The sequence below is a fragment of the Poecilia reticulata genome, linkage group LG4 (genome assembly GCF_000633615.1).
Source record: "Poecilia reticulata strain Guanapo linkage group LG4, Guppy_female_1.0+MT, whole genome shotgun sequence".
Lineage (NCBI taxonomy): Eukaryota > Metazoa > Chordata > Actinopteri > Cyprinodontiformes > Poeciliidae > Poecilia > Poecilia reticulata.
The window spans coordinates 1,312,652-1,338,506 of record NC_024334.1 but is presented as its reverse complement, the minus strand read 5'-3'; the positions used below and the strand labels follow the sequence as shown (position 1 = coordinate 1,338,506).

At 37.7% G+C, this 25,855-nt stretch overlaps 1 protein-coding gene across 2 annotated transcripts in view; it reads left to right on the top strand.

The window, feature by feature from the left end:
- col24a1 (collagen type XXIV alpha 1 chain) overlaps window positions 1-25,855 on the top strand; it is a 47,822-nt gene that overhangs the window by 18,800 nt on the left and 3,167 nt on the right. For both annotated transcript variants that reach the window (XM_017304552.1, XM_017304551.1), the window contains exons 16-45: window positions 498-551; window positions 2,225-2,278; window positions 2,486-2,530; window positions 2,764-2,808; window positions 8,069-8,122; window positions 8,754-8,807; window positions 8,924-8,977; window positions 9,191-9,244; window positions 12,572-12,625; window positions 13,170-13,277; window positions 14,001-14,054; window positions 14,382-14,489; window positions 14,675-14,728; window positions 14,871-14,924; window positions 15,050-15,106; window positions 15,609-15,662; window positions 16,229-16,282; window positions 16,379-16,432; window positions 17,076-17,129; window positions 17,741-17,848; window positions 20,577-20,684; window positions 20,811-20,918; window positions 22,539-22,592; window positions 22,676-22,738; window positions 23,148-23,201; window positions 23,282-23,317; window positions 23,993-24,028; window positions 24,658-24,684; window positions 25,139-25,204; window positions 25,476-25,647. In XM_017304552.1, coding sequence (XP_017160041.1) covers window positions 498-551; window positions 2,225-2,278; window positions 2,486-2,530; window positions 2,764-2,808; window positions 8,069-8,122; window positions 8,754-8,807; window positions 8,924-8,977; window positions 9,191-9,244; window positions 12,572-12,625; window positions 13,170-13,277; window positions 14,001-14,054; window positions 14,382-14,489; window positions 14,675-14,728; window positions 14,871-14,924; window positions 15,050-15,106; window positions 15,609-15,662; window positions 16,229-16,282; window positions 16,379-16,432; window positions 17,076-17,129; window positions 17,741-17,848; window positions 20,577-20,684; window positions 20,811-20,918; window positions 22,539-22,592; window positions 22,676-22,738; window positions 23,148-23,201; window positions 23,282-23,317; window positions 23,993-24,028; window positions 24,658-24,684; window positions 25,139-25,204; window positions 25,476-25,647 — 1,951 coding nt within the window. The remainder of the gene's footprint in view (window positions 1-497; window positions 552-2,224; window positions 2,279-2,485; window positions 2,531-2,763; window positions 2,809-8,068; window positions 8,123-8,753; window positions 8,808-8,923; window positions 8,978-9,190; window positions 9,245-12,571; window positions 12,626-13,169; window positions 13,278-14,000; window positions 14,055-14,381; window positions 14,490-14,674; window positions 14,729-14,870; window positions 14,925-15,049; window positions 15,107-15,608; window positions 15,663-16,228; window positions 16,283-16,378; window positions 16,433-17,075; window positions 17,130-17,740; window positions 17,849-20,576; window positions 20,685-20,810; window positions 20,919-22,538; window positions 22,593-22,675; window positions 22,739-23,147; window positions 23,202-23,281; window positions 23,318-23,992; window positions 24,029-24,657; window positions 24,685-25,138; window positions 25,205-25,475; window positions 25,648-25,855) is intronic.

The following is a 25,855-nucleotide window of genomic DNA, read 5'->3' as shown; positions in this document are numbered from 1 at the left end:
CTAACGTTCCGGGCGAGGGGCGGGGTCACCCTGGACAGGTCGCCAGTCTGTCGCAGGGCAACACAGAGACACACAGGACACACAACCATGCACACACACACACTCACACCTAGGGGCAATTTAGACAGACCAATTAACCTCACAGTCATGTTTTTGGATTGTGGGAGGAAACCGGAGTACCCGGAGAAAACCCACGCATGCACAGGGAGAACATGCAAACTCCATGCAGAAAGACCGGAGCCGGGAATTGAACCCAGAACCTAAGTGTGGAACAATAAAGGATAATTCTATTCTATTTATAATGACTGGATAAATAAAAAATGAATAACAAATGCAATGAAAATCATCAAATCAGACTTTTTAATGAATTAAAATGTCATTCTTTGTACTTAATTTTAAAATATTTCAGAAATGTTTCTTTTTTTATTTTTGAAAACTATTGGTCATTTTTTTTGTCAGTATTTTTTTTTTTTTAAATGTGTTGTTTTGATTTACAGGGTCCTCAGGGACAGAGGGGCAGTCCAGGAATCGGGGGGCCGAAAGGGAGAAGGGTAGGACCATGTTACGTTTACAAGAAAATGTCTTCAATTTATTGCAGAACCAATTCTTTATATATTGCAGCTGAGTTTATAGCTTTATTTCCATAATAAAACTAAAGCACATACAGTTCCATTTTTTTCAGGCTTGAAAGTTACACTGGAGGAAAAAATTATAACTTCTGATGAATGTATTTTGGCTAGGAGAAAAATGACCCTGAAGAGCAAGACGGAGAGATAATTTATCCCTGAGTGTGTTTTATTTTTTCATTTTAGACTTCTGAGGTAGTAAGGCGATGTGTAAGGTAACATTATACATAATTCCTGACCACCCAGTAAAAAGTTTGTCATGTGTGACGTTGGATTTAACTTGTAAATCTGCTTCAGTTGTATTTGAAATCTTAACATACAAAACAGTTTCTGTGACAAATAGTTTTTATTTTACTTCACAGATTTGTACTTGTTCATTTCACTTAACTCAGAAAAAATAAGATAAAAAGAAAATGCAAAGAACAATTTGAGCTACTGCAGAAATGATAACTGTAGGTATTAGATGTGTATCTATTTTTTTTTCCATCAAAAGCTAAATATTTAAGTAGGATTCTTAGCTCACACAAAAACCTGCTTTTTATCGTTTGTCCTCAAGAGCCAGCTTCCCAGATGAATGAGATTTTCCCTGAACTCAACACACCTGAATCACATAAATGGCTGATTACAGCCTGTGATGAATCTGGTTACATCCTGAGGAAGTTACTCAGCTGAGTAGATTCATGCCTGCATGGAAAACATGGAGAACCAGAGCTGCAGTCAACTGCTTACACATTATCCTGGTTCCTGGTTTCACATTTGATTTACCATAATAAGAAATATTTATTAGATGGAGAACTTGTCCAACCTCAGGACTTTCTTTATCATCTCACAGAAAGGATCTTAAATCTAAGGAATGGGATAAAATACATTTTTTAACCTTGTTTTACACTGATACTCATAACTTCTCTGTTCCCAAATGTCATTCAAAATAGGTTTTGTGGGGTTTGTATGTTGAAAAACTGTAAATTTTCATCCCAGCAGCATGGAAATTGCTGAATTTCTTTACTTCTCCAACTCTTATTATATACACTATATCAAAACCAACTTCTGCTGGGAATTCACTCATCATTTATCATTATATCCATGTCATTTATGCGCAGGTGTATTTTTAAACTCCTGAATTTGAGGAATATTAACATAGAATTCTCTCTCCAACTTTTCTAGCATCTAGTAAATAGAAATAATTTTTTTGTTTGACACACCTTAACCTCAAACAGGAAATGTTTAGTCTGATTTATCTATCCTGTAATTTTAAGGATAGTTATTTTATATCACTTGCTAGCTTTTTATATTGACATCATACAAAACATGGAAGTAAGGCTGAGACTGAGATATTTTGAGAAATATTTGTAGGACATGTGAGAAATTTCAGACTATAGCAGAAAACAAGATGCTAAGGCTTAGATTTAAGGTTTAGCGTTTTTTTATGACATTGCGCATATACAGTTTGAAAGCCACTGGCAATATAATAATGAAGCATAGTCCAGAATAATACATCCAAGAAATGATAGAGCTGTATATTGTTCACTTATCAATGCTTCCCTTTGCAAAGTCATGTATCATACTCTTTGAGTAAACCTCATGTTGGTGTTATGCAGGGACCCCGAGGTCCAGATGGTGCAACAGGAGAACCAGGACCTGAGGGCACCAAGGTAAACAACGTCCATATTCTTATAAACGAAGAGTATATGTGGAAAAGGAAAAAACATGTAGCAATAAATGGGCAGCATTCATAACCATCTTATCTTTGGAATTCTTACTTTCAGATTTATTTCCTGATTTTCAGCACATTAATATGTATTTATAACTGTTTAAGGAAAAAAAAAAAGAAAAACTCAATAATATTTCTTTGTTTCCAGGGTGAAAAGGGGGAAGCTGGACCAAAAGGAGAACCAGGATTAATAGTAAGTATTTTTTCTAGATATGTTTAAATAAATATACCAAAGAGTAAGAGGATTGTTCAGTTCAGAGGAATACCTACATATACCTATGTAATTTCTTCATCCTTGTTTTCATGCTTGCAAATGCGTCACCGTCCCAGATTTAAACCGAATGTCTTGGTAATGGTTTTGTGGTGTTGATGTGATCAGCCCTGACCTGATTTAAACTGTTTTTAACTGATTTTGTCTCTTCAAAGGGCAAAGCTGGCGTTCCCGGAGAAAGAGGTCCTCCTGGAAAACCCGTAAGTAAAATCTTGTTCTTTCACAGATTTAATCACCACCTACACATCCCCCGTCACTATGGCTACAGTGAAATAACACGCTCATAAAGTCCATCTGCCTCCTTTTTTCTTCCAACCTGCAAATCCCAATTTACCATAATTTAAGAGTTTGCTCCAGTCTTGTCATCCAGGAGGAAGTTTTTCATTAAAGAGGATTTGGTTCTGCTTCTGAGCCTGCTGACAGATGGAAACAGATCTTCTCCCTTGCCTTACCTGTAGGCTTTTAATTCTATCCTAAAATTGGTCTGCTTTGCTTTGTATATAAATAACAGCTTATTATCTAGACAGCAGAGATAATATTTCACAATAAGCAGATACTGGCTCACACTGCTGATCCACCTCATTTGCTTTTGCTGCTCTTCTTTAAATCCGATTAGAAAGCTGATCAGTTTATGGAAGGGACTGTGTAAACTTACTCATCCTGTCTCTGCTCTTTGGTTGGTTCTTCTCTTTTATTTCGTCTGGATTTTGGATGTCAGTTTGGGTATTTTTGAGCTTTTGAGATGCTTAACAGTGACTCTCGGTTCTGAAGGCAAAACCTTGTTGCCACAGTTTATAAGTCAGAAAAGTAAGAACAAAAATCCTTCAAGCTGCAAAGCATCCAAAGAAAACCCCCCAATGCCTCAACCCAAAGAATTATGACTGAAAGTCTATAAAAAGAACAATTTAGAGCTAAAGTAATCGGGTTATTCCAGGATGCTGCCACCATGAGGAGCGCAGCTCTAAACACCTGCCAGACTTGCTTTTAACTGCAATCCACAAATTTTTATAATTAAGGTCAGAGCCATTCCTAAAGCATAATCTTATCCTGCTCTGTAATTCCGAAAGCAACTCTTCAGTGTGTTGGGATCATGGCTCTGGCTGGAACACCCAGCTGTGTCAGAGTTACACTCATCTGGCCCAAACTTTTTTCTCTGATCAAAGGACATTTAGTTGGGATGTTTAGGAACAACTCCAGAACAGCCAAGGCTCAAGGAGCTCATAGACTGGAAACTTCCACAGCAACAGTTTCACTTTTTACTGTGAAGAGTTTAACATCAGCATGGACTGAGAGGGCGCCAACCAATGAAAACTCCTTCCTCCAAATAGGACATCTTCAGTCAACACTCGTATTTGCAGCCTGTCAAATGGACAAGCCAAATACCGTTGAAGAAAGGCTTTCTGGTTGGACAAGACAAAGATGGAGCTGTTTTGGCCACAGCAGCAAGAAGTATTTTTCAAGGAGACTAAATGAAGCTTTCAAACCAAACAATGAGGCAATAACTGTCAAGAAAAGTCGTGATAGGAATCTGTTTCCCAGCTGGTTTTCTGCACAACATCATTAATATATTGGTAGATTTCTGTGCCTCAACCGGACATTGATCTCCAACACACATCAAAGGTGCTTCTGGAATAAATAACGTTCTGATTTGGCCCAGAGTCCAAACTTATAAAACAACTGATGGACACTACTTAAAACAAGATATAAGATATAGTGAAAGATGTTTGCTGATTCATAGAAAAGCTTATTGTTTCAAAGACTCCAATGGTCTTACAAATCAAACAATGCAACACTAACTTGGTCAACTAACCAAATATTAGTTGATTACAGCCTTCATACATATATTTGACTGTTAAAACTTATTGAAGATGCTTGTTGTATTATCAGACCCACAATTATTATTTATCACTAAACTGCAAAAGAAATATTACATTGAAGATGATTGCTTGTAAACATTCACTGGCATGGTGTTTTTATGAGCAAGGCTGTTCATTGGTTATGATTTTGCCTTTGTGTCAATTAATAGCAGTAGTTTAAGTCCACTGTGACTGCTTTCCTCCATACAATAGTCATTGTCTCATTATTAACAAGGAACATGGGCCACTTTACGATGCCTTTTAATCCCAAAATGCTGAGCAAATCAAACCCAGCCTGCATGGGCAAACTGAACAACTTTTGCAACTTGTTTAAATATCCGTGTATGTTTTCTTTTTGATTTAGACTGGGACTTATGTCCTTTTTTGTGTTTTCAACAAAGTGTTATTGGGGAGAAGATGCAGAGACACGGATTTGGGAGACTTCTGTTTCAGCTTTGAGTGTTTTTATGTTCTAAAACGTATTTTTCCACTTGAGCAGTTTATGGATTATATTTCTTGTAAGGTTTTGAAGGAGGTAAAAATGATAAAAGAGCCAGTTTTCCACAGATGGGAGAAGAAAGCAAACTAAGATCAAACAGAAAACCAGAAACGGAGTCATATGCACTCTCCAAGCGATTATACTAAAATACATCAGCAGTACAATTTATAGCTTATTTTTTATTTATTCCATGGAGTAACTATCAGCTGCATAGTTAATGTTTCTGTTGCTTTTATCTACAGTGACACATTCATTCCTGTACTTTTTCAATCTGGTAATTACTTTTACAGCTTCAAAGGTTGTTTACTCTTCTGTTTTTGGCCAAATGTCCTTACAACCACACATACAGCACATTCAAGCATCTCTCAAAATGCTCAAACCAATGTGCGATTAATATTTGAGATTAGATTGCAAAACTATTATCCGAGCATGTCATTTTTAGAGTAGCTGCAGATTTACAGTGGCTGCCCAGTATAAAATGAGAAATATCTGCAGCCTGTACATAATCGTAAGCAACGCCACTCTGACAAGCTTTTGTATCATGTGGGTTGGAGACTAGAAGCTTTTGCTCGTTTTACTGTGGAGTTATGGCGCCATCTTGTGTCTGATAGCGTCTCCTTCAAAACTTGAGCTCTGAGAGAATCTGATTACCTCACATGTGTTTAAATGTTAGCGGTAAAGGCAACTTTAAGTGACAGCACTTTTCAGTGGTTTTAGCTTTTATCCAAAAAAGTGTCTGCATTTCCATAAGGACTCTTGTTTCTCTACATGTCCAAATTTATTCCCAACACCTCCTCTCTCCTGCATTTCAGTGTATAATCCACTCTCTATTTTACTTTTGTTTTGCTAATAGAACTTCAATCCTAAGAATGCAAATTATGTTGAAATGATTGAAACAATTAAGGAGGTTTTTAGAGTTTCTCCCAATAAGCAAAAATTATACATTTCAAATTGGAAAGTAATTATGTGATATGCAAAGTAATTGACATTAATGTTTTAGGATTATATTAGAATTACTTGAGTCATTTTATTAAATACAGCCATTCAGCCATTCACATACACAGGAATTTCCACAAGCTTAGCTGATTAAACATTTCATGCAGCCAGCAGTTTCGTGCCCAGGTGTGAAGTTCTTTGTTCCATGGATTATATCCTGTCAAAAGAGAGCTTGAGGAATGAGAAGGAAGCATCATTACTAATGACAGACTTTATGTTGCAGCCAAATCAACACCTTGCTACATCTTTAAAAAAAAAGAGGAATGCACGAATGAGCCAAGATGGATAAAAATGTCCTTAACATCATCCTGCCACGTTAGCTCTATGAATAGAAGAAGAAGAATGTAAAAAGTTTGCATTGAAGAATAGAAATGCTCCCGTTACACAGCAATGTTAATGTAAAAATCAAATGATTAAATGTTAAACTAAAAGTGACCCGATTCAGGCCTTCCAATCAATCAATCAATCAATCAATCAATCAATCAATCAATCAATCAATCAATCAATCAATCAATCAATCAATCAATCAATCAAATTTTATTAGTATAGCACATTTCAGCAGCAAGGCATTTCAAGGTGCTTTACATAATTAAATAAAAAATAAAAACAGCATGTGACATTGAATAAACAGTAAGAAAGAGAAAGAGATTTTGAAAAAAATAAAAAGATAAAAACATACTTTGTTACGGGATCTAAGCGCCTGTCGTCGCCGGACTCCGCCGTCCGTTTAACTCGGGTATCATCCAGGCCCCGTCGCCTGACAGGACAAGGTCTCCAACCTTGCAGCACCAGGCTCCGTCCACCTGTCACGCTAATGTTTGCGCTGGGACTTTGCATCAAGCTCCTTGTTGTTTTTGATCTCATCCAGAAATTAGATGTAGAACTGAAAAACGACAAAAGCCGCCTCCCCGTTTACATATGAGTGTTGATGATGTAATTGCATTAAACCAAATTCATTGAACTCTGATGTGTCTCTTTATGTACTGCTTCTCAATTACTGTAAGATCACAACTGTAGATTTGCATCTCTCTCTTTTTTCTGATTCCATAAACAGTATTTAATGTTTATTTAGTATACATGTTGGTAAAATACACGGTTTTTCAGGAACATGAAGGGCAGGTTTAAAGATTTAAGGTGAAGAGCTGAATGAAGAGGCATTCATCCAATCAGGGCAGTATTAAACTGTCTGCCACTTACTCTACATGCTTTTTTAGGATGTGTAGAACTTAATGTTGATTTTATATAACAAGTGGACATGTGAAATACCTTTTTTTTTAAAAATCATTCCTAAGGATGTATCAAAACCACTAATATCTTATTAAGACGATCAGCCTTTTGTTTGAAATGTGCAGGAAGGCATGGTTTGGTCAACAGATAAACCAGGCTTAACACGATCAAACATATTTGAGCTCTGCAGTTCTAACACACAATGTACACTATGCAACATGTGTAACTGATACAAAGTCAGTATCAGCTTAAACATTAAAAAAAAATGGAACATTGTGTGACTGCATATTTCACTGTGCTGTTTGTTTACTCACTACATGGTAAAAGTTATAACTTTGTGTCCTTAGCAGCAAAACACAAAATTTCACACTCATCCTCCCAATGTACTTGTACTATTCTGGAAAACATTTGATCAAAATGGCTGAAAAACCAAACTGGAACTGTTTTGTTCCAGTTTCTCAACATTTCTCACTTCTTTTCTGTAGAGGATTTAACCATCCTTTCATTTATTCCTCATTGATGACCCATTGGAGTAATAGTAATGAAAGAAACTAACTTTTCCTGTATTTTTAGCAGCACTATGGTATCACTACTTTTTTTTCAAATTCTAAAATCTTTGTTTAACCCCTTAACTCTCACCTCAAAAACACTTAATTACACATAACTCAGTGAGCCCCAGTTTACACCAGTGCCATTGGGTTACAGGGTCAATCTGACAATGTGTTGATTGGGTTCAACAAATAAACATTATGAGACAGTACCGGATCGTCTGTCCAGTCGTGAATTACCCTCTCCATAGCAATGGTCAAAGAGAGTTGTTATTTTCTTTTGTTTGTTTTCTTGAGTGAAAGAATGTGTCGACACGACTGTGTTTGTTTCCAGGGAAAGTCCGGTATTCCAGGGAACACTGGTGAGAGGGGCCCTCAAGGGGAACCAGTAAGTATCCTCATCTGTGGCAGGAACGCCATTGTTTTGGGAAACTGTAATCAAACGACACACCAACCAAGAAGCTCATCTGTGATACATAATGACAAAATACACAAAATGATGACGGCTTGAAAGGCTTTTTAAAGTGGAGGTTGGCTGGGTTGGAAGTATTTAATAAACACTCAAGAACCTCTGATGAACATCATTACTAAAAACTAAACTGTTTATGAGGAAGATTAGTGGTTTGATAAATGTTTCTTTATGTCGCTTCCCCGCTTCTTCACACCTGGGTGCTCCCAGACTTTATTGGATCCATCTTCAATGTTCTTGAATTACCTGGAAACTCACCAAATGCTCAGGGGTATAAAGCATGTCAAACAATCAGACAAAGGCATGTTTTAAGATGGGAGCATTCAGAAAAGCTGGAGGCTCTGGTAATGTAATGAGTCTTATCTTGTTTTTGGACGATGTTCAGCATCTTTATCCAAGGAATTCTCAGAACTCAAGCTGCTTTTCTCAGATAACTTCTTATTATTTCATGTTGTGTTCCTTTATCATCACTTATTCATGAAGTATAAAATGAGCATTTTTTTATTGGTTGTTGTTTTATGGTGACCATTGTTTTATTGGTTGTTCTTAGGGACCTAAAGGACCAACTGGGGAGCCTGGATCCAATGGAGAGCAGGGACCTGAAGTACTTAAACATAGCTTTTTATGAAAAATTGTTTGTCTTTTACTTGACATTGACTTTAAAATCAGCACTGTTACATTTTTGTGCACTTCCTTCCTCTTCTTGGGTATTTCTTTCAGGGTGTTCCAGGTGTAGAGGGAGGACCAGGTGCAATCGGAGAGCCAGGGTTAAAGGTTAGCAAAACATCGAAACATTTTTACATCTTTTAAAACTGTAAAAGCTGCAATCAGAAATGTGTAAACTTCCGTTTGTTCCAGGAAACACTGTTGAAAGTTTAAAAAGATTATTAGGCTTTTTAATGACCATGAATGTTATCAACGCTGACACATTTCTATTCAGTGTTTGATGAGCAGACGGTCATGTGTCGTCTCTTGCGTTTACTGTAGGGGGATGTTGGACTTCCAGGACCTGAAGGGGAGCAGGGACAGGAGGGAATCAGAGTGAGTGATTAAAAATGATGCATTTGATGTTTTCCCTTCTGATCATGCTTAATATTCGGTGTATGAAATGTTCATACACATGCATTTTTTTTTTTTTACACCAGTAAGGAATAGCCTTACTCTGGTGTTGTTTCTCAAATCCAGCAGGGGGAGACTTCACCGCCTGCCAGCAAAAAAAACAACTTTCTATTTCTAATTTCATAAACAATGTCTGTTAACATCTTTTTCATTATCTTGTGATGCTAATCAAAAATGTTAGACAAGGTTGACAATAGATGCTGACTATAAAGCTTCAGTCCCTTCAGTTCATCATATGTTATCCATATGTTATCGTGACATAGAAAAGTATTTTCTTAGGACTGTTGTTTTTCCACGGTGGAGTGATTTGGAGTTATAGCAAAGCTTTAAGATTTTATAAAAAATACCGAATAGATAATATAATGGCTGCACAGTGGTGCAGTTGGTAGAGTTGTTGCCTTGCAGCAAGAAGGTTCTGGGTTCGATTCCCGGCCCGTGGTCTTTCTGCATGGAGTTTGCATGTTCTCCCTGTGCATGGTGGGTTTTCTCTGGGTACTCCGGTTTCCTCCCACAGTCCAAAAACATGGCTGTCAGGTTAATTGGCCTCTCCAAATTGTCCCTAGGAGTGAGTGAGTGAGTGTGTGTGTGTGTGTGCATGGTTGTGTGTCCTGTGTGTCTCTGTGTTGCCCTGCGACAGACTGGCGACCTGTCCAAGGTGACCCCGCCTCTCGCCCGGAACATTAGCTGGAGATGGGCACCAGCAACCCTCCCGACCCCACTGAGGGACAAGGGTGTAAAGAAAATGTATGGATAATATAACATTTTATGTGGATGCTTTATAATTCATGCTGTCACGGGTACATACCAATAAATTACACTACTGAAAAGGTACTTTTTTTCATTAAAATAAAATGTACCATGCAGCATAAATCTCTACAGCTGTTTTGGATACATGTGTGTGACTGGACTGTTGAAGTTGCTCTCCACACCTTATAAAAGCCTTCAAAGGTCTTTGCTTCACAATTCTCGCTCATGACACTTTTTCTTCCACTCAGCTCTCTATTGTTATTATTATTAATTCATATAGCAAATTCCCAATAACTAACTTCTAAAACAATGACCTTTTATGGCTTAACCTGCTAATGGAGTGTGTTGATGACTGTCTGCTTTTTTATTGATGTAACATTTAACCTCAGAACTATTCAAACCTCTGAAAGGTTTAAACGTAAAATGACCAGACACCATTTAACGTCATAGCCATGTTTCTGGACTGTGGGTGGAAGCCATAGTGCCCATGGAGAAACTCTGTGTAGAAAGACCCCGGGCTGGGATTCAGACCCAGATCCCGTATTCTGCCCGGCAACAGCGCTGTCACCTGCCCCAGAACACACAACCATTGCTGTTGTATGTTCTGTAGTCATTACATCCAACTCAAATACTTTCCTAAAAACCCATAGTTGATGCCTGTGATGGGTGTAAACATCTGACTGTAACTGTGCTCTGATACTTTAGTCCTGTTTTCTTTTGATGTGTTTTCACCAAAGGCTCTGCAGTGTTTTTTCTTCTGCCACACACCTGTCTTGAGTAAAGTGATTCACAGGCTTCTGCAGCACTTGATGGCATGCAGAGGAGACCAGGCAATTATTCGAATCAGCTGTTCTGGAACAGAGATACGTTTAAAATATGCAGCTCGGAGTGGCCCGAATTGAGAAACACTACAGTAAAGCGCTGGTGTCCAGCTCTAGTCCTCAGGGTCCGATGTTCTGCCAATTTCCAACACAGCTGATTAAAATGCTCCAACTACCTTCTCAGCATGTCGGTGTGCTGCAGAGGCCAGCTAACAAGCCATTATTTGATCCAGGTGTGTGGAACCAGGGAAGGAGCTAAAACATGCAGGACACCTGCTCTTGAGGACTGACTTTGGACACCACTGCATTAAAGTGGCAGTGGGTAACTTTTACAAATATATACATTTAGAATTTTCTTTTCTGTATTTGATAAAACTGTCTCCATGTCTTGACAGTATGAGACAGATAATCTGTGAGAAGATGGAGCTTCTCCACCTGCTCATTGAGCTACTATTGCCTTCTGCAAAAATGCACAGCTGCCAAAAACAACTAATCAGAGCCAGGAAATCAACGCTGCTCAATGTACTAATGGTGGAAAACTGACTTAATGTTCCACTAAAATTATTTATCCACTGACACTGGTGGCCATGCTAACTAGCATTAGCATTCATGGTGARCTATGTAGCAGAGATCAAGGGGAATGGATGAACATGAGAATGATTGACAGCACTAAGACCCTCCTCCTGGCTCTGATTGGTTGCTTCTGACTGAGCGGTGTATTTCTGCCGAGAAGATAGAGGAGCTCAATATACTGCAGCTTTAATTGTTTATTTTGTAATTTGTAATTGTTTATTACATGAATTCAGTTCTTTATCTGTCTTTATTTGTGCCAAGCAAAATTATATGTGCAGTAAAACAATAAATTAAAAGAAAGCACAAATTATACTGAGGTAACAATCAGAAGTCATTCAAGTACAGGTGTCCTAGTTAAAGCATATATTATAAAATCTTAATTCTATCCTAGTCTTCCTTTTCTCTCTCTGCTCTTCCACCTTTCAAGCTGCTGTTGAACAAAGGCCACTAGCAGAGTGTAAACCTTTAACATTGTTTACATCTAAACAAGTCTTAGGATCTACAACAATCTAAGATCAAGAGTTCATGACTTTGACCACATTACATAAAATCTGCTCCTGGCTCACTGAGGCACTGAGTGCTTTCTTTCCTCGTGTCCCAGACAGCTGCAGTCGTTCACCACAGAGACGTCCTTGTGCAGATTGTGCGGTGAATGTCTCATTGCTGACTCACTAATGGACTGAACATCTTAAGTGAAGTTTTTACAGTGCACATAAATAAAGTTCAAGTGCTGTGATGTTCAAAACGCTGTGCTGAGACTCTGTGGACATGATATGTCAAAGTGCCACAGAAAGTGAAGATGTTTTACCCTCTTTTATGACACAATTTATCTAAAGTCACTGAAGCTTTAGTTAGAAATGACAGTATTGGTCTATTATAAACCAGACGTTTGCACTCATCAGTTCTTCCAAAGACAGCTTTGGTACTGTTCACATTCACTGTTAAGTTGAGACGTTTACTATCTTAATTGTTCCTCTGAAATACATATTTAGTAGAAAACATGCTTCTGTAAGTAGTCTTTTTTATTTTTCTTGCATCGTCTCTGATTTAGCCGGTAGATCTCTTCAAGAAAAAAACGTTTTTGTTTCAAACTGTAATTCACTCACAGGGTCCGCCTGGCCCCCCAGGGGAAGATGGCCCTCAGGGTAAAGATGGAGCCAAGGTAAGAACGGAAAACCTTTTTTAAAGACTATTTAACCTGTTTTCAATAAATTTGAGAGTTTAGATTAAAGTCTGGGGCTGCACAGTGGCGCAGTTGGTAGAGCTGTTGCCTTGCAGCAAGAAGGTTCTGGGTTCGATTCCCGGCCCCGGTCTTTCTGCATGGACTTTGCATGTTCTCCCTGTGCATGCGTGGGTTTTCTCCAGGTACTCCGGTTTCCTCCCACAGTCCAAAAACATGGCCTCTCCAAATTGTCCCTAGGTGTGAGTGTGTGTGTGCATGGTTGTGTGTTTCTGAAATGAACAAAATGAATATTCAGTTGTTTCTGTAGCTTTTTGTTTGATTAAGTTTGGAAAAAGAAAATATGAATAAATGTTTGAACTTCCAAAGGCATCCACCCCTCCATCCAAAAATAGGCTAAACACAACAAAGTATTCTGGAAAGTTGAGTTTGGAAAAAATGGGATTTCTGCATGAACAACATGAATCTTACTCATCACCTCATACACCCTATGGTATGAGTTTCACTCTTTCTCTGAATCTTTCAGGGTGACCTTGGAGAGCGTGGCCCTTTGGGGGAGCCTGGGGACAAAGGACTTGAAGGAGATCCAGGGCCCCAAGGGCCAGCAGGAATACCTGGGAAACAGGGATTTCGCGTAAGTTATTTTTTTACCTTCCAAAATGTACTGTCAGATTTTAAAATTACATAGAAATCATGCTCATAGTTATTCATGGCAGATGAAGCTGGGCAGTGGCACTGTTGCCTTCCCTTTTTGTGCATACATGAAATTATTTTGGATTATTTTTGCCACAACCAACAGTAGATCTCAGTTTAACATCTAATGCAAAGGAAATGAAGGAGATCCAGGGCCCCAAGGGCCAGCAGGAATACCTGGGAAACAGGGATTTCGCGTAAGGTTCTGGGTTTGAATCCCAGCTTTAGGGTGACTTTTGTCGGCACTGGAGACGAGCATCAGGACTCTCCTGACTCTGGATCAGCAGATAGATTTAACGGATGGATGGTTTCATTTGTTCCATCACAAAGATGTAGTATTTTAACAGTGGTGTGTAAAAAAAAAAGCATCAAGGTCTTTATAAAGCAATAGGAGATGCGATGTGGTTTATATAGAGTCAAAAAGAACAGCAGTCATGATAATAATACCACAGATGCAACTGTTTTCAGTGAATGCAACCAGATTACATCTTTGATTAACTTTTTGGTTGTTTTCTAAAACAAATCCTTCCGATTTCCTTCACAAAAGGAAGTGGTTAAATTATAAAATTCTCTCAGGCAGTTAAGCCAGGGGTTGGCATTCAGCAGTCCAGTCAGTTGTGCCACTAAGCATAAAAACATGTTTTATGTCATGTTGTTCTGATAGGGCCCAGAAGGAAAACTTGGCCCCCCAGGGAACAGAGGACGCCACGGAAAGAAGGTTAGGATCTTCCACATTTAAAATACGTTTCAAACATGTGTCTTATTGTTACCCTAAGAAATACGAATCTATAGAGCGGGTTGTAGATTTGTGCTTCAGTAGTCTTTCACCCTACAGCAGGACTTTTGGGTAATGTCTCCACCAGTTTCCATCCTCAGAAACTGATATTTTGTCCTTCTTCTGCCTTTTTTCAGAGTCCAATTTTTGAGTCTCTTACTTGATTTTACTGTTTTATATTCACATGTTTTTTCTCTCCCATTGAATGCTTGTTCTCGTTTAAAAAAAAACAAAACAGTAACCATCCACTGATCTTTTGGATCTTTGCAGGGAGAGAGGGGGCCTCCAGGTCTTGCTGGTGAGATTGGCTCTCGAGGGGACATCGGCCAACCGGGCGAAGCAGGGCTGAAAGGGGCCCGGGGAACTCGAGGCCTTCCTGTTAGTTCCCATTTATTCTGCTTTTCTTTTTGCCTTGGATTGCCTTAAAATCAAACTAAAACTACTGTAGATGGAAACAATATCAGCGAATATGAGTTGAACGCTAAATAAGTGAGAGTCACTATAATGTTTAAGTAGAATAAAACAAAAGCTTCATGTAGTTACTTTATTATTTTTTTTCTCAGGGTCAACCAGGAGTCATGGGGCTTGAGGGGCAACCAGGACTGTCAGGATATCCAGTGAGTTTTTCATGTGTTTAATACTATAATACTACATGATCAGAGTCATAAGGATATTTTTGAGTTGAGAACACCAGTCTGCAAATTAGAGAACATATTTATGTTTATTATGTATAACTAAGACAACTTGTGTCTTTCATAGGGACACCCTGGCAAACCTGGGCCCATTGGACCACCAGGACCCAAAGGTGAAAAGGTAATACGATCTAAATTAGCGATCCAAATTAAAATGCTTCCAAAGAATTTAAACGTGTTTAAGGGTGAAAATGTATTGACTTGAGTTTTTTCATAAATTGTGACTGTGACTGTGATGCATCCCAGGGTTATCCAGGCGAGGACAATAAGACTCCAGGACCACCAGGGCCCTTAGGTGAACCAGTAGGTCTTGCTTTCCTTCAAACTCTGCTTTTATGCAATCTTCACTCTGCCATATAGAAAAAAAAATGTTTTTATCTTTCATAAAAACACTTATAGTTTAGGAAAGCTGCATTGTTCTCTTTTTATTTTCCTTGCATTGCATTTATTTCCTTTGCATTAGATGTTAAACTGAGATCTACTGTTGGTTGTGGCAAAAATAATCCAAAATAATTTCGTGTATGCACAAAAAGGGAATTATGTGACATATTATAAAATGACCCATTTTCATCACAAAAAATAAGACTATAACAACCTCACTCTGCAATCAATAAGTGACAACCTTATTTTTAGGATTTACAGTGCAGAGTATGATCATTAAAGTGGGAGTCGCTTCTTTGACGAAGCTGAACAAGTTCTGTATGTTGGACTGACAAGTAACTATGTTCAAGTAGGATTGCAGCCAAGGAGAATCAAGCCAATGTATTGCACATGTTTTCATGTAGCTGCATGATTGTCTACTCAGGGGCCTGCAGGAGAGCGTGGGGAGCGCGGGGAGCCAGGAGATGAAGGATACAAGGTTGGTAAAACCACAAAAACAATGTGATGTGTTATAGTACATGGCAAGACTATAGCAAATGCTCGTTTTTCTTTGTTTTCTTTGAGAGGTTTAGACATTTATATGTAACCTGTAACTAAAGTGAGAAACTGTGTTCACTGATTTCAAACACTGATTCTTTCTTTCTTTGTGCTGCTTTCATGTGATCTCATAAATATAATAAGATTAAGATTAATCTAACTAAGCAAATCCATATATATAACATACAACAAATATATATTGAGAAATAATGTATTATTTTCTTTAGAAATGATTTGCAGTAACATTTTTAGTGGAAAGTTGACATATAAATATCTTTTCACATTGTTGTACTAAAATTTACTAAAGTCATTAAACATGTGACCACAGTTGCCTTAATGTGTTATTATATAAAAAATAAATAGCAATTATACAGTAATGTTTACTCTAGTGACATTGTGGCAGAGGCCATTAAACATGCAGCAACATTCCTTCCCTCCAGAAAAATGAATATCTAGTTTGAGTATTTAAAGGTGATCAGAAAAGCGTCTCAAATATCAATGTTCCAGGGTCATGTTGGTGTGATTGGACCTCGTGGCAGAATTGGACCACCCGGCCCACCGGTGAGTCAACAGACTTTAAAACATTGCATTAACACAACTTTGATAAGGATAATAATTTTTATTGGCTGTATGTGTTTATTTTGTTGCATGGTGAAGGGCCTACCTGGCCAGCCTGGAGAAGGAGGAGTTAAAGGAGAAATAGGGCCTCCTGTGAGTCACTGCACGTGTTTTACCTGCACATTTAAAATGTAACATATGTAACTTAAAAACAACTTGAAAACAAAATCATAAAGTGTCCAGGCTCTCAATTCGGAGAGATGCTCTAAGTTACACAATGATATCAGACAAGCAACTAGGTAAATACAGTTTGTCGTCGCCACTTATTTACCTGTTGTTTTCTCTGCTTGGCTTTGGTTCAGTCTCTTTTTGTGAGGTACACAAAAAGCAACATCTGCTGCCTTCTGTTAGAAACGTTCATCATTTGGTCTGACATGAAAACACTGGAGACTTTTTCTGGTTTCCTGTTTATGCCTGTTTCAAATTAAAAGCTTTGGTAAACCATACCATGTTTGTATGCTCTGAAGCTATAAATAGCTTTTTTTATGCATTTGTCTTTCTGGATATGAAAGTGTGATATTGCTGTGTAATTTTTTAGTATACATTTTTTTATTATTATTTTACGATTTGAAAAAAATCTACTTGTCACAATGACTTGTTTCCAGATGTTTATTCCATGTTTTCCTGACTGAATAGTTGAAATATACAAACACTGCACGACTTGAGTTGCTTGAAAGTCTTGTCCTCTACATTGACTTTTATTTGTGCCTTACATTTCATGTTTTTCACATTTTAGGGCTCAGCTGGAAAGAAGGGAGTGAGGGGTCTGAATGGAGCCCCTGGTGCTGAAGTGAGTGATTGTCTGGCTTAGACAGAAACTACTGCAACATTTTTTTTACTGCTGTGTAAATTTCATATATTTTTTAATAAAAAAAAACAATTTTGCCAGCTGAAAAGACACATACTATGTTATTTTACTCTGCACTGAGCAGCGATCGAAAGAAGCATGGCTTCTGAAGAGACTGTGGCTTGAGGGAGAAATATTTCCATTGTAATACTTATGTAGAGGAAAAAAACCAAGCTTTCAAGCTTCACAATGTTAACTAATGAAGCTTTTTAATCAAATGATAAAATAATGATACCTAGTCCCATTCACTTTAGAGCAAAACCTAAAATTTAATTTTAGGTTTTCAAATTTAACTTTGAAGTCTTCATACAACAAAAACATCACTTTTTAATGTTAATTTATGTTAATTTAATCTCAAGACTCCAGACACGATTATGTGTCCCAGTGTAGGAGGATATAAAAAACTGTTGACACCAGGTGCTTTAACAAGACTGCATTTGGGATCATCAATGTCAATGTTCAGCCTGAATATTACCATAATTTAATCTCCTTTTGGGATCAATAAAGTATTTTTGAATTAGAATTTTTAAATGAGAGATGTTGTCATTCTCCAGGGTCCAACTGGTTTACCTGGACTCACGGGACTGAAAGGTTATCCAGGACCAGATGGTCTTCCAGGACTGACTGGCTTACAAGGTCTGCCAGGAAAACCAGGGCGACAGGTAACAGCTGCATTGCACTGCAGAAGATTCTGGCTGTTTGGTTGTGATTAAAGCTTTCTGAGGTACAATGAGGGTTTAGCCTTCAGAATACACAAATACTACGGACAAATTTAGAGTATACAGAGGTTGGAGATGACTTCTGACCAATCTGGTGGTTTTACAATCTTACAAGACTGCAGCTCTGTTTATGCAAAATTTGAACTTTGGTACTTTAGAAGCGGTACGTTTTTAGCCATGTTTCAGAAAAGGAAAGGCTAAGGATTTTTTGAATGGTCAGTAATAAACAACAATGTGGAAAAAACACTGAAAAGAGTTGGAAAAACTTGGATCTCACATCCAAACAGAGTTGAAAACCTTGAGATCTTTGCCTTTAATGTGTCAGCAAATGTTAGCCAGCATGAAATTAAGTATTTAAAAAGCAAATTTTTTAAAGAACTTTCAGTATTGGTTTTATTATAGTTGGAAAATAAACTATTAACCTACTTAGATCAATATTCACAAAAACTACAATTCCTTTTCTGCCTGTGCCATTAAAGCTTAATTTCAAATTGAAACAAATCTATGTTCTCCTCTGGAAGATCAGGTGATCGGTATGAAAATCCACATACTGGCACCATGTTAGTTGTCTATATTCACTTAAAATGATTTATTTTACTAATCTTTGACATTCATATCTTAATCAGTTTATATTTATTTCAGTTTTATTTTCATTAATTGTTTGTGGTATTTTATTTTTGCCACTTTTACCTTTAATCATTTAATTTTTTTTTTTAAATCATAACATTACTTTCATTTATTTCAATCATTCTTTGTTCAGCACTTTGGTCAGTGTCGTTTCTAAAGTGCTTCCTAAATGAACTCGGCTTTGCTTGGCTTGTTTGATTTTATTGGTCTCACCTGACTGTAGCACTGTGGGTTTATTTAAACATGTCAGCAGCCAAACTGGAGAATTTTAGACAGGCTTGGAAAGTCAGGTTCCCTTGTGTGAATTTCATTTACACAACATCGTATAAAAATCCAGTGTGACTAATTCAGGAATCTCTTGCTCTAATTGTAGTTTATCTCACACAGTGATGCAGATATTGCATTTTGAGCTGTTTATTTTGCACAGGAATGTGTCATTTCTTCACATAAACTATCCAATCAGTGTAATTTTGTTGGTGTTTTATTGTATTTTCTAAATTTACCAATGTGTTGCCATAAACCTCAGCCAAAGGAACGCAGATGGCCGAACCTAGGAATAGTTTTAATGTGCAAAAACATTGCGTAGTCTAGTGAAGAGGATGTTAAAAATGTTATGACATGTAATTTAAGTTGAAGTAATATGAGACTGACTTGCCAAGCTCCACAACAACATTGTAAAATTATCACCCAGGCCACGTAGGAGCCTCTGCTGAGCAGTTCCCAGATTTTTAATGACCCAGTGTGTATTCAAAACCAGATATGCATTGATTTCAAAACAGCCCTTAATGCCCATAGCCTCTATACTCAAGAGGGTTTTGCATGTTCACATGTGTTTTAATGGCCACTGCCGGAACTGTGGGAATTTTCCTTAGTGTGGGATTTTGCCCAACTCTCCATCCAACAGTAAATCAATCATCTTAGTTCTCCACAACATTTTCCAAAGCGCCTGTACGGCCATGCATATGTGTGAGAGAGTTGCTGCTCCATCCTCATTAAATCTCAAGAAGTTGAAGGATTGCAAAAAAAACCCTTTAACTCTTTTTTGGGTTTCATGACAGCTCTGCAATTTCCGTCTGGTTCTCAACTTGTCAACTCGTCTAAAAGAGACTGAAGAATAGAAGCCATATCTGGGATGACAGCGAACTCTGTGTGTTTTCTAATGAGTTGTTCCATTTTGCTTCACCACGCAGCAAATGGAGCAGAAAACCACCAGACACTACAAAGGAACAACTGTTACTGTTATAAAATGTTTGAAAGAAAGGGAAAATACTTGGTATTCATTAAGCTTTACTAGCTTTTATGGCAAAGCAGAATTAGACAGTAGCTCATTGACTGCTGGTAGAGTTTGTGTGGCACCCTTAGAACTTAAGAAACAGTCTAATCAGAAAATCACACAACTTTGGTGTTTTCTCTCATAGCTAACAAAACCCCCTGCATCAGGACATTTTCTTGCTGTTGTTTTGCTACCTTCTTTGTTGCATCTAGTTGTGAAGCAGAAGAAGAAAGATTCTTGTCGAAAAATGGGTGGAACTTATTTTTGGGTTCATACTTTTTTGTTTTTCACATATTTAACATTAACTTGCTATTTTATTAGTTTACAGTTTCTTAAAATTAAGTGGCAAATTTCTGATAACTGCTTATGTTGTTGCACCTGATCACAACAATGATCTTCTTTAACGTTTGTTCTTATTGTCAAATATCATGAAAAGAAAACATTCTAAATAACCAATAGTTTCTCCCAGGTATAATTTTCCCCCCACATTTAAGAATTATCACTCGCCGTGTTTTAAATATATTTCTGCCTATATTTATTTATAGACAGACCAAATTGCTGCTGATTCCAAAATACTAAAGCTTTTGCCTAAAGAGAGGTTGTGTGGAAAAATATCTTCTACTGAAAGTTGGTGATAATCAACAAGGAGCAAATGTTACTGATTTCAAAACGTTTTTCCAACCACGATTCTTACCTTTTATTCAGATGTTGTTCTTCAAGTTGCCAGACGCAACTAGCATTTTCTTGATTACACTTCTTGTTCACCTGAAGGGTCAGCGAGGCTCGTTGGGCTCAGAGGGCCCTGCTGGGCGTCCAGGTCCCAGGGGAGAAATTGGACGTCCTGGAGCACCTGGAGAGAGCGGACCACCTGGTCAGAAGGTGAGAAGAACTAAGACGGAAGGAAAAAATAGAAAAAAGCTCAATTAACTGAAGTTGGTGTTTTACACTAAATTAATGTTTTTTTTTTATAAATTTGTGAGTAAATTACACTTTATAATAATTTAGGGGGAATTCGGCCTGCTTGGAGACAGGGGAGCTCCTGGATCCAAAGGCGTAGAGGGGTCGACAGGTGACCAAGGCAAGAAAGGTGATCCAGGACCTAAAGGACAACCAGTGAGTGGAAACTCCATGTAGATGAGACCCAAAGCTGTATGCAGAACACCAAATGTGCAGTTTAGATGATGTGCAGTTTAGAAACTTTAACATGAAAATCTACCTTTTGGTTGATTTTTATCTTCATCCAATTTGCATATTTTATCACCTTTTTCCCTGATGTGTATTTAAATTTCTCTAATTGTTATTCAAATATCAAGAATATGCATTGCCGCCTAAAGATTCAAAAGATAATTGCGAATTAAATGGGGGTTACGCTTCAATTTATGATGCGACAAAATAAAATTTACATCGCAAGAATTCTACAGAAGACAAAAAGAAAAAATAGAAAATGTCTAAATAGTAGATAAACTCTAGGACGCAAACAAATGGTTAATAAGAATAGCAATATACTGAAAGATGAAAGCATGAAGCGCAGTGTCTCTGGGGAGCTGGAACCAAATGGGACAGAAAAGGTTCAATCATATTAAATATGAAAAGGAATCTTTGCACGAAGCAGATGGAAAATGATTATAAAATAAAGTTATTTGAGCTACAAGACAGAAAAACGTTCTCTGTGTTGCCCTGCGACAGACTAGCGACCTGTCCAGGGTGACCCCGCCTCTCGCCCGGAACGTTAGCTGGASATGGGCACCAGCACCTCCTGACCCCACTGAGGGACAAGGGTGTAAAGAAAATGGATGGATGGATGGACAGAAAAACACACAACACAAACTAAAACCAAGCAGAATCTCACAAAAAATAAAGGACGCATGAAAACTTATCTGAATAAAAACATAACGACATAATCCACCAACCGTACCACATTAATCTGGATAACTGATACCATCCTAGGAATGTTCTTGTTGAGCAGGATTATAAACTGGCTTCTTTCCTAAACTTCTCTCCAAATATAACTTCAGGCTATATGTAACTGATATGTATTTAGTCAAAATATCTGTGCCTGATGCTTTTCCAGCCTGGATAGAGCAACAAATTACTGGGGCGAGAATTGAAATGGAAACATTCCATCTGAAAAGTTATGTAAGAGCAGCGTGCTCCAGTGTCCTGAGAAAAAGAGGTGCTCCACTTTACTTATGTAACAAACAGAGAGAGAATGAGAGAAAGGGAACAGAACTCAGTCCCCCCATCTCCCCTCTTTCTACTCATTATCTCCACTGACATTTCTAAAGCAGAGGGGGGGATTTTTACCCCTGGGTCAGATTCCTTTACACTTCTCAGTGAATGCAGTTTCCCAGCCAAAGACGCTGGTTTGAAAAAGGAGCTCTCCAAAGGATGTGAAAGACTGGCTGTACAAACATGCCACTAGAAACACCTGAGAAGCAGACACAGAGACACAGAGACACAGAAAAGGATGCAGACATTCCTCCTGTGTGTGCGCGCGCGTGTGTGTGTGTTTCTTGTAAGTTATGTGGAGGGTTGTTGGGGCTACAGTAGATCCAGACACAAAACCAATATCTGTTCAAGTTTTTCCAAAATAGACACAAAGGCCATTTTGTATGGGATATTGAATGCATTGCCTTAGAATGCTTCGAAGCATAACATAAAATCATAAGCACTATGCATGTTCTTATTTTTTCATATGGCTTTTTGGGGTCACTGATATCTTTGTGTCTGCAGGGAGAGTCTGGAGATTTGGGAATGGTTGGTTTACAAGGCTTTCCTGGGCCAAAAGTAAGAAACATTTAAGTTGTGCAATTCTAATGAAGCAAAACATAATATTGATGACATTGTTGTTTATGTTTGCCTGGACACAGGGCCCAAATGGTGACTTGGGACTGAGAGGCATCCCAGGCCCTAAAGGGCCTGTAGGTTCTTTGGTAAGTTCAAATAAACTCTAAATGTTGATTTTCTCACATTTGACACATAATATCTATGTTTAATAATAAAAGGTTGTCTTCAGTGCATTTTTAAAAGATCAGTGTCATTTCCATTTTGGTGCCCTGGTTAAAATTAGGTTTTTACATTTAATTTTCCTTTTGATATGAGACCTAGTGTAACCGAATATCTACTCTTATATTACTTGCATTGGTATTATTAATCAATCAAATTTTATTTGTATACCACCTTTCAAAGTGCTTGTAGTACAAAAGAAAAGGATAATTTTTGGGACGTAAATACACACAAAATACATGCAAATGATTTTTTAAATGAAGGCTAATTATAAAAATATTGGTTTGTAATTCCATTGCATTTTGGGTTGATGTACAAATTTATTTCACCTTTCAGGGATTTGCTGGACCTGTGGGCCCTGAAGGAATGATTGGTCCACTAGGAAATCCTGTAGGTTTGAACTTGCAATCAACTTATTGCAATGTGCTTGATGTTAAAGTGACAGGTTGTTCTTTTTTAACCTGCTTTAGGGCCCAAAGGGTCCAAAAGGAAGCAATGGTGAAATGGTGAGTATCTTAAGTTTGTGTAGTTTGTGCTATTCAAAATATATTGTTGTTTTGTAAGATGAAGGAGTAGATAGCAAAAATAGTATTCAGTTGTGAAGAGACGTAGAAGAAAGCTTCAGTGGTATAACTATACTGTACATGACTTGTCAGAAATATAGCTCTTACTTCAAAAATCATGCATCAAGCCTAAGAGTCTCTTGTTTTTTACAAAGCATTTGGCTTCTCATTTTAGACCTCTGGAGATTTTACATGTGCATGAAGAACAGTGACATTGACATCTTCTGGTTAATGAACAGTTCATTTGTTGTTCCTGAACATTCTGACCAATTTCCACTCATTGGAAGTGAATGTTCCAGGTGATTCAAGCTTGGACACCAATTTATTCCAACTGTGAAATGATCCCAAACACCTGGTACTAAACTGGTATAGTAAAAATACCAAAACAATTAAGAAATGGAATCATTTGGACCAAACGATTATTTTACACTGTGTGTGGTCTCACTGACCCTGCCTGCGCTTTGACGAGGTTTTTTTTTTTGTTTTGGGAACTGCTGACGGTCTTGTTTTGAAATTAGGTATTGTCTATGAAAACACAATGAAAGAATAAAATTAATGTACCATTGATAATAATCATGAGTGAATGTAAATTCTTTACACTTCATGGTACTCTTTCAGGGGCCTCAAGGACCACATGGAACTCCAGGACCACAGGTGAGTCTTAACTTCAGTATCACATGTCCATCAAACAAACACTGTACAGAACATGTTGCATTTAAATTACCGTATTTTCCGCACTATAAGGCGCACCTAAAAACCTTAAATTTCCTCAAAAACTGACAGTGCGCCTTATATATGGACCAATATTGAGGAAGAGAGACAGCGACTGTGGCGGCAGCGTGTCGGTTGGTCTGTGTTACCCAGAAAGCAGTTGGGCAAAATATCGCAACACCAACACCGTGAGTGAAACAACGACTGCTACTATATAAAGTACTCAGGGACCACTTCTTTACAAATGTAGATGTGTAATAATAGAGTATGGCAACCCAAACTGAAGTATCTATTCTATGCGCCTTATAATGGCGCCTTATATATGAAAAAAGCCTTCATATATAAAGGTGCACCTTATAGTGTGGAAAATACGGTATTTTAAAAGCTGGACTGACATGCATTAAAAAATTTTAATACTAAAAATCATATTTTTAAGTATTTTGTGTTTTGGGATAAAGCTGTAAAATCTACCAGTAGTGCTACTTCACAGAGAATCTCTTAGAGACTGATCTGATTGGGACCATTTGTTTTGCCAATAACTCATGCAGTCTTAATCTTTTTTTCCTCTTCAGGGACCACCGGGCCCCCCCGGACCCACAGTAAGTGTTTTGTGCCAGGAATCATGTTTACACAGAGTTTAGTTTGATAGAATGAAATTCTAAATGCAAAACAAAATGTGTAACATATGGAGAGGCAACAACTTTATAACATTCCCATGTCCTGTTAAAATGTTTTTCTTTTTTCTAGAGTCTTTTCAAAAACGACTAACCAACAAATAATGAATTTCAGAAAATGTTGTCTTGTAGCACTTGGCAAAGTGAATCATTTATCAACTTCTATTATCTTTACTTCCAGTTTTACTTCCACTTTATCAGATTCTTCTTTAATCAAATATCATCTGTAGTGTTTATAAAAGATTATTGTTAATTCTGCTAAAATTAATAATGTGAGACTTTATAGATACAGGCCTTCTACAGTTTTTCTGTAGGATTACAATAGATAGTGACTGTTATGGTTTGAATGTGTCTAATCATGTTGGTTCTCAATCTACAGAGATACATTTATGATGACTCAGCTCTCCACAGGCAGTCTGACACCAACGCTGCCATCAGGACAGAGGTAAAGCACATAAAGCCTGTTCTCTCTATGTCATAATATCATTGAAGGATAATTTGTTTTAATCATTATATTCAAAAATGGAAGCTTATAGATACCTTATTTTCAGAGGGATATATTTTAGTTTTTGTGATCATGGTGTAAAACCTAAAATTCGGTTGAAGTTCACCTAATACAAATAAATAAGGGTGCTGTTTTAAAGGATAATTGTAATAGAGGTTTTAAATCCTCATTACTCTGTAGTTTGACTCCTCTGTTTCCCTTGCATAACCAGATCTTTCAGAACATTGAAATGAACCTGCCAGACCAGAACGTAGAGATACTGAAGACCCTGCGCTACCTGAGCGGAGTGATTGAGAGCATCAAAAAACCTCTTGGCACAAAGGAAAATCCGGCTCGTGTCTGTAAAGACCTGCTGGACTGTCARCACTTACAACACAAAGATGGTAAGTTCTCTGAGTCACATGTTGGAGAGATTAGCCAGATTATACGATACACCCGAGTAAGATGGACTGCTATCTAAGCAAATGTGTTTTTAGTCAAACTCAGTGTTTCAGCATTTTGGCAGTTTTCTGGAAGTTTGTTCCAGATTAGTGGTGAATGAAAACTGAAGGCTGCTTCTCCATGTTTAGATCTGATTCTGAGGAAGCAGAG